The following is an 8,894-nucleotide window of genomic DNA, read 5'->3' as shown; positions in this document are numbered from 1 at the left end:
AGGAACTGGAGGGTTAAGATTGTTGTTGTTCTTCATTTCAAACGCCAGGGGGCGAACATAAATCCAGGTTCACGGGTCCAAAAATGAATCAGTGCATTGGTCAACTGAAAACCTAGATGAGAATTGGCCAATAATGAGATACATTTGTCTTTCAACAAATTAAGCAATTTAGTGTGTGTGTGTGTGTGTGTGTGTGTGCGTGTGTGCGTGTGTGTGTGTGTGTGTGTGTTAGGAGCTAGGGATAGTTTTAGGGTTAAGGTTAGGTTTTCGGTTTAAGGTTAGGGTTAAGGTTAGGGGAAGGTTTGGCTGAGGTAAGCCGTCATGGTAAATAAGCATTTGTTCTTAACTGACTTGCCTAGTTAAATAAAGGTCAAATTAAAAATGAAAAGGGTAAGGTCACAGGGTTAGGGTTAGAATTGTGAATGGGACTGAATTGTGTGTCCCCACAAGGTTAGTTGTACAAATCAAATCAAATCAAATTGTATTTGTCACATGCGCCGAATACAACAGGTTACCGTGAAATGCGTACTTACGAGCCCTTAACCAACAATGCAGTTCAAGAGATAGAGTTTACTATTTACTAAATAAACTAAAGTTTAAAAAAAAGTAACACAAGAAAATTACATAACAATAACGAGGCTACATACAGGGGGTACGGTACCGTGTCAATGTGGAGGGGGTACAGATTAGTTGAGGTAATTTGTAAAATGGCTATGCATAGATAATAAACAGTGAGTAGCAGCAGTGTAAAAAACAAAGGGGGGGGGGGGTCAATGTAAATAGTCCGGGTGGCCATTTGATTAATTGCTGTTAAGGAGCTGTTAAGGAGCCTTATGGTCCTAGACTTGCCGCTCCGGTACCGCTTGCCATGCGGTAGCAGAAAGAACAGTCGATGACTAGGGTAACTGGAGTCTTTGACTATTTTTTGGGCCTTCCTCTGACACCGCCTAGTATATGGGTCCTGGATGTCAGGAAGCTTGGCCCTTGTGTTGTACTGGGCTGTACGCACTACCCTCTGTAGCGCCTTATGGTCAGATGCCGAGCAGTTGCCATACCAGGCGGTGATGCAACCGGTCAGGATGCTCTCAGTGGTGCAGCTGTAGAACTTTTTGAGGATCTGGGGACCCATGCCAAATCTTTTCAGTCTCCTAAGGGGGAAAAGGTGTTGTCGTGCCCTCTTCACAAGACTGTGTGTGTGTGTGTGTGTGTGTGTGTGTGTGTGTGTGTGTGTGTGTGTGTGTGTGTGTGTGTGTGTGTGTGTTTGTGAAGCCAGCCACTGAACACTCTGAAATGATACACAGTAAGTTCAACTTTATTTTCATAATATGTTTCTCTAACCCCTCAAAATTTGAAAAATTAAGAAGAAACAGACAAACATATGCCTAGACATTATTCTCGCCAAAGAGATTATTCATTCTACCAAAGACAGTACAGTATGACGATAGGCTGAAACTGCTTCTCCAATAGAAATCCCCGATCACACTTGTAGGCGGTGTCATGACGACAATGGCTACCTAAACTCATGCGCAGAAGCACGTCATCGGGTCTAACGGGTTGTCTCGCGCTGAACTGCGCTTGTGCAGACCGTCAAATCAAAGGCACTTCTTCGATATAAAGTTGTTTTTGACGAACATTAAAACACGTTAGTTTGTCAGTTTCACGAGGTTGGAGTAATAACATGTTCAACTACTTAAGACATTGGCTCAAATATAGGTTGTGCCTTTACATTTTGAGAAAATGAACAACTAACGAATACTTTTTCACTTCTCTCATTTACTTCTCAAACCCTGGCCCGGTCTGCATTGTCTGTTTCACAAGTCTTCCGGAAGTTTCGCGATGTGGCCCCTCATGGTTTAGAAACTCTGTGATTCAACCCTGTTCAAATGACAGAAATATCTAATTATCATTATAAACTGGGTGGTTCGAGCCCTGAATGCTGATTGGCTGACAGCCGTGGTATATCTGACCGTATACCCAGACCTGACTGCCCTTAACCAACACAAAAATATCCTGTGGCGTTCTGCATTAGCATCGAACTGCCCCCGCGATATGCAACTTTTTAGGGAAGTTAGAAACCAATACACACAGGCAGTTAGAAACGCCAAGGCTAGCTTTTTCAAACAAAAATTTGCTTCGTGCAACTCCAACTCTAAAAAGTTCTGGGACATTGTAAAGTCCATGGAGAATAAGAACACCTCCTCCCAACTGCCCACTGCACTGAGGATAGGAAACTCTGTCACCACCGATAAGCCCACTATAATTGAGAATTTCAATAAGCATTTTTCTACGGCTGGCCATGCTTTCCACCTAACTACCCCTACTGCATTCAACAGCACTGCACCCCCCACAGCTACTCGCCCAAACCTCCCCCATTTCTCCTTCTCCCAAATCCATTCAGCTGATGTTCTGAAAGAGCTGCAAAATCTGGACCCCTACAAATCAGCTGGGCTTGACAATCTGGACCCTTTCTTTCTAAAATTATCTGCCGAAATTATTGCAACCCCTATTACTAGCCTGTTCAACCTCTCTTTCGTGTCGTCTGAGATTCCCATAGATTGGAAAGCAGCTGCTGTCATCCCCCTCTTCAAAGGAGGTGACACTCTTGACCCAAATTGCTACAGACCTATATCCATCCTACCCTGCCTTTCTAAGGTCTTCGAAAGCCAAGTCAACAAACAGATTACCGACTATTTCGAATCCCACCGCAACCTCTCCGCTATGCAATCTGGTTTCAGAGCTGGTCATGGGTGCACCTCAGCCACGCTCAAGGTCCTAAACGACATCGTAACCGCCATCGATAAGAAACAATACTGTGCTGCCGTATTCATTGACCTGGCCAAAGCTTTTGACTCTGTTAATCACCACATCCTCATCGGCAGACTTAGTAGCGTTGGTTTCTCAAACGATTGCGTCGCCTGGTTCACCAACTACTTCTCTGACAGAATTCAGTGTGTCAAATCGGAGGGCCTACTGTCTGGACCTCTGGCAGTCTCTATGGGGGTACCACAGGGTTCAATTCTTGGGCCAACTCTTTTCTCTGTATACATAAATGATGTCGCTCTTGCTGCTGGTGAATCTCTGATCCACCTCTACGCAGACGACACCATTCTGTATACTTCTGGCCCTTCTTTGGACACTGTGTTAACAACCCTCCAGACGAGCTTCAATGCCATTCAACTCTCCTTCCGTGGCCTCCAACTGCTCCTAAACACAAGTAAAACTAAATGCATGCTCTTCAACCGATCGCTGCCTGCACCTGCCCGCCCATCCAGCATAACTTCTCTGGACGGTTCTAACTTAGAATTTGTGGACAACTACAAATACCTAGGTGTCTGGTTAGACTGTAAACTCTCCTTCCAGACTCACATCAATCATCTCCAATCCAAAGTGAAATCTAGAATTGGCTTCCTATTTCGCAACAAAGCATCCTTCACTCATGCTGCCAAGCATACCCTCGTAAAACTGACCATCCTACCAATCCTCGACTTCGGCGATGTCATTTACAAAATAGCCTCCAATACCCTACTCAACAAGCTGGATGCAGTCTATCACAGTGCCATCCGTTTTGTCACCAAAGCCCCATATACTACCCACCACTGCGATCTGTATGCTCTCGTTGGCTGGCCTTCACTTCATAATCGTCGCCAAACACATTGGCTCCAGGTCATCTACAAGACCCTGCTAGGTAAAGTCCCCCCTTATCTCCGCTCACTGGTCACCATAGCAGCACCCACCTGTAGCACGCGCTCCAGCAGGTATATCTCTCTGGTCACCCCTAAAGCCAACTCCTCCTTTGGTCGTCTCTCCTTCCAGTTCTCTGCTGCCAACGACTGGAACGAACTACAAAAATCTCTGAAATTGGAAACACTTATCTCCCTCACTAGCTTTAAGCACCAGCTGTCAGAGCAGCTCACAGATCACTGCACCTGTACATAGCCCATCTATAATTTAGCCCAAACTACTACCTCTTCCCCTACTGTATTTATTTATTTTATTTATTTTGCTCCTTTGCACCATATTATTTATATTTGAACTTTGAACTTTCTTCAAACTACAAATCTACCATTCCAGTGTTTTTCTTGCTATACTTTATTTACTTTGCCACCATGGCATTTTTTTGCTTTTACCTCCCTTATCTCACATCATTTGCTCACATTGTATATAGTCTTATTTTTTTTTCTACTGTATTATTGACTGTATGTTGTTTACTCCATGTGTAACTCTGTGTTGTTGTATGTTGTCGAACTGCTTTGCTTTATCTTGGCCAGGTCGCAATTGTAAATGAGAACTTGTTCTCAACTTGCCTACCTGGTTAAATAAAGGTGAAATAAAATAAATAAAAAAAAAATACCACGGGTATGACAAAACATATATTTTTACTGCTCTAATTACGTTGGTAACCAGTTTATAATAGCAATAAGGCACCTCGGGGGTTTTGTGGTATTTGGCCAATATAACACGGCTAAGGATTGTATTCAGGCACTACTCGTTGGGTCGTGTTTAAGAACATCCAATAGCCGTGGTATATTGGCCATATACCACACCCCCTTGTGCCTTATTGCTTAATCATAATATACTTTTATCATAGTTGGTGAACTTCAGCAACCAGAATGCTCAGCGATATTCTCACTAGCCAATGAATTGAATCGATAAATAAGTCCGGAGCACTACTTATCCAATCAGAGAGGAGTTTGTTACAAGTTGACGCGCATGCTTTGTAGAAAAATAATTCATGCGTTCCAACGTTGGCTCTGGTGGAGGTCATAGACAGAACTGACAGAAACAGCAGGTGAGTGCTAATGTAGTTCTGACCATATGCATGTGTCAATATATAATTAACAAAGCTTCCTAATAGTCAGATGTTGCTGTGTGACTAGTTTTGTGTGTAATTATTCCGTAAACCGGGAAGGTACGCATTGAGTAACATGGACACGAGCGACCGATTTGCGTGAGCATGTAGCTACACATTGTCGCGATGGCTCTAGATCAGGGTAGCAAACGCTGTCGTTTGGCGTGACAGGTCCAGGTGTGACATTGGGTGTTTCATGTTTCAATTCACATAGCTAGTTAAATAGTCTTGGTCGTTTTTGTTGTGAAGTCTGCTTGCTTGGCTAGTTAATGTAGCGTTGGCATCATTGACAGACCAAGGCCATCACGTCAGAATGGAATAACTCAGCTCTGGATAGCTTTAGTAGCTACTTGCTTACATGCAGATATATTATACCACCACATACTCAATAATATAATTAAGAGCTAGAGTTGTCTCTGGTGAGCTCACATGGAAATGAATAGCTCGCTATAATCTTTAATACATTTTCTTTCAGGGCTGCAGACATGGCGAAACTATTTGAATCCATCGGGAAGTTGGGGCTGGCCCTCGCCGTTGGTGGAGGTGTTGTGAACTCAGCCCTCTTCAATGGTGAGACATTGTGCTCTGTAAATGGATCAATTGATCTTGATATCATGGAAACACCTGTATTTTTATTTTTCCTTTATTTAACTAGGAAGGTCACTTAAGAACAAATTATTATTTTCAATTAATAAGAATTTGTGGGTTAACTGCCTTGTTCAGTGGCAGAAGGACAGATGTTTACCTTGTCAACTCGGGGATTTGATCTTGCAACCTTTTGGTTACTAGTCCAACACTCTAACCACTAGGCTACCTGCTGCAATACTAGAAATTATGAATGACAAGGCTTAAAGTTGTGAATTCCATAACACTACCAACCTGAATTCTCCTAATATTTCTTAATGTTTCAGTTGATGCAGGTCATCGGGCAGTTATATTTGACAGGTTCCGGGGAGTGCAAGACGCCGTAGTTGGCGAGGGAACCCACTTCCTCATTCCCTGGGTACAGAAGCCTATCATCTTTGACTGTCGTTCTCGTCCGCGCAACGTGCCTGTCATCACAGGCAGCAAAGGTAACTAACATGAGTCACGAGGACTGGCATATTAGCCTTCACACTTAGTCTTTCTCTTTGCATACTAAAAGCTTTTACCTCCCCACAGATCTGCAGAATGTAAACATCACACTGCGTATCCTCTTCCGGCCGGTGACTAGCCAGCTCCCACGCATCTTCACCAGCATCGGAGAGGACTACGACGAGAGGGTACTGCCATCCATCACCACAGAGGTCCTCAAGTCCGTGGTGGTGAGTGTTAGACTAATGCTGCGTTCCCATTATAAGGTTTTACCCTGGTGTTTGGGGGTAAAAACAGACTTTTGCATTTCCACCTGAGGCCTTGTCATAAAAAAAAAGTATGAGTGGCATTGGGTTGCAGTGAAGTCTATGCTATCCTGTTATTTCCTTGCGTCTGTTTTATATGGGTGTGTTTGTGTGCACCTCATAGGCCCGGTTTGATGCCGGTGAGCTCATCACCCAGAGAGAGCTGGTGTCTCGGCAGGTCAGTGACGACCTGACAGAAAGAGCCAACACCTTCGGCCTCATCCTGGATGACGTCTCACTGGTAAGCTGATGTTTAAAGGGATAATACACTCAAAACAACCGATTCCTATGATTTTATAATGTTGTGAGAACATTATTGTTCTGCGCTAATGTTTCATTTCATTGTTCTAATGAGTAAGGAAGCAACAGTGTTTTACCCACTGGCTCTGGTCATCACTTGTACATGTTCTGTGTTTTTAATTGAAGACCTCATGTTCCTCCTCCAACAGACACACTTGACGTTCGGTAAGGAGTTCACAGAGGCTGTTGAGATGAAGCAGGTGGCTCAGCAGGAGGCCGAGAGGGCCAGGTTTGTCGTGGAGAAGGTGAGAAGGAAGAAAGGGTTTGTTTGAGACATTGACAGAGATTTATTCTTTAAGGTGATAAGAATGATAAACATGCATTTAATACACTTGATGCTGGAAGTGACCCTGAACAACCAAGTGATTCTGACCCTGCACACCTTTTTATAAAGGAGGAATAGAAGTAAACAGTGTTTCTTCTCTACTTCCCCCAGGCTGAGCAACAGAAACAGGCAGCCATCATCTCAGCGGAGGGTGACTCCCAGGCCGCCCTGCTCATTGCTAACTCCCTGCAGGAGGCTGGAGATGGCCTGGTAGAGCTGCGTAAGCTGGAGGCTGCCGAGGACATCGCCTTCCAGCTGTCCCGCTCCCGCAACATCACCTACCTGCCCGCTGGCCAGGGCACACTCCTCCAGCTGCCCCAGTGAGACCCACACACCCTGACCTAACCGCCCCTCCCTGTGACCAGCCAATGCATGGGCCATGGAAGGTGGGGAGGGAATGGGCGTCCACCTTCACACGCTCTCCTCCCACTCCGACTAACTATGGACTGGTGAAGAAATGGCGGCTTGGGAGTGTGGAAAGGTCCTTGATAAGGTTCTGAAGTCTGAGCAGTGTGTGGGGAAGAGGAGGGAGCCTTAGGCTTGATCTATGGTAAACTACATTTAGTAAGTTCTGTCAAATACAAAATTGCCGATGCAGTAAATTATCTTGGATTTGTCTGGCAAATTCAACTCAGTGACAGTCCTGTGATATGAAGAAGTTGTAATTGTGTTCATTTAGGGGAAGAGCTGTTTGGAATGTCATGAAGGATGGAACATTTTAGCACTATTGTAACCACCACAGCAATCACAATACTGGGAATTTATTGATCTGAGGCCAAGCTATTTAATCAACTGGATTTACATTCATCTTAGCCAAGCACAAACTTCCCTGGGTGAATAAGATGCTGCTACACACCAAAGTAGTGTAGGATCCAAAGCACCGTTGTTTTTCCACTCATAACTTTAAATTACATCGTACAAATGATCTGAACTAATCTACCCAGGGCCATATATTCTAAATATGACTCAATCTACCCATCCCTTGACTTAGGCCATCTCTACACAATAGACTGTCAAATGTCCTCTCACAGCTAGCTTTCCTAAAATCCTCCCAGTTTGATTGCCATGGAGTCCCAGTGCTGCACTCCTCTCTACTTAATTGGATCCTCTACAGAATCATCTTTGGTTTACTAGCACGCTGTCCACACCACCTCATCCATGGTCCTCAGTGACATGTCCCTCCTAGCCCAGTGGTATGAAACGTGCTTGTAAGATGGTCAAGTGTCGCAACCTTCCCTGATTCTTTAAAGTTTGTCGCTGTGTATTTTGGAGGGAGGATATGCAAGCCCCTGCATTCCTCTCAATATGTCTCAACTTAACAATAAAATTGTCATTTCTACAGCATGGTGTTCAGCTTTTTTTTTGTGTGTACCAAATCTCTTAAATGTGACACAGTTGATCAAGTTATGGTTTTCTCATTTATAGCCACAAGAGGGCCCTATAAATATATTGTGAGTTTTGCATCCAATTTGTGAATACCTGCACTTGAGTGCATACATTTAGACCAGATGTAACGTTTGTCTGCTATTGAGTAAATTCTGTGTAGAGGTTGAAAGGACTCCCTAAGCATTTTTATTTTTTACATATATATATATAAGCTTTACATTGAGGCAGAGAACAGACATTTACTAGGCTACCATTGCACAAATGCATGCAATGTAGTTTATACACTGTGATAACTAGAGGTAGTTTTAGAAATATAAACCTGGCTATGCTTCATATCAGATGGTTTTGTTCTTGATTGGTTCTATTGCCTTTCACCTCCTAGCCCAACAGCCTGATATAGGTTGTAGACATTTTAGCACAGATATTTGCAGAATGGAGTACTATAAACAGTGCATCATTCAGGTCTCGCTTACACAGGATGTAAGTCTGATTTCCTGTTTGTTTTACACAGTCATAGTTGTGGGCACTACAGTAAATATTACAATCTAATTTATTTGTATGACCGTAATTGGCATACTTCAAATGACAATTACACATTTCCGTACCTAGGTCAGAGGGGAAAGTTAGTAAATATACAGTTACACATTGTTCCACA

The 8,894-nt window shown here is 43.6% G+C and overlaps 1 protein-coding gene across 1 annotated transcript; it reads left to right on the top strand.

Moving 5' to 3' along the window:
- Positions 1-4,685: 4,685 nt before the first annotated feature.
- On the top strand, positions 4,686-8,194 carry LOC115171076 (prohibitin). Its single transcript, XM_029727571.1, has 7 exons — positions 4,686-4,789; positions 5,325-5,419; positions 5,761-5,922; positions 6,011-6,153; positions 6,353-6,469; positions 6,678-6,773; positions 6,965-8,194. Exons 2-7 carry the CDS (start codon positions 5,335-5,337, stop codon positions 7,175-7,177), a joined length of 816 nt encoding a protein of 271 aa, XP_029583431.1. The 5' UTR covers positions 4,686-4,789; positions 5,325-5,334; the 3' UTR covers positions 7,178-8,194.
- Positions 8,195-8,894: the final 700 nt, after the last annotated feature.

Source organism: Salmo trutta, chromosome 32 (assembly GCF_901001165.1).
Source record: "Salmo trutta chromosome 32, fSalTru1.1, whole genome shotgun sequence".
In the NCBI taxonomy this organism is placed as follows: domain Eukaryota; kingdom Metazoa; phylum Chordata; class Actinopteri; order Salmoniformes; family Salmonidae; genus Salmo; species Salmo trutta.
Note: the sequence above shows the minus strand (reverse complement) of the source record. Positions and strands in the feature narration are given on the sequence as shown.

Bases quoted from the DNA above. Each gene is read 5' to 3' on its own strand.
- LOC115171076 (XM_029727571.1), top strand. From the start codon at position 5,335: ATGGCGAAACTATTTGAATCCATCGGGAAGTTGGGGCTGGCCCTCGCC. The intron at 6,470-6,677 runs GTAAGCTGATGT...CTCCTCCAACAG, and splicing joins TCCTGGATGACGTCTCACTG to ACACACTTGACGTTCGGTAA. The intron at 6,774-6,964 runs GTGAGAAGGAAG...TACTTCCCCCAG, and splicing joins CCAGGTTTGTCGTGGAGAAG to GCTGAGCAACAGAAACAGGC.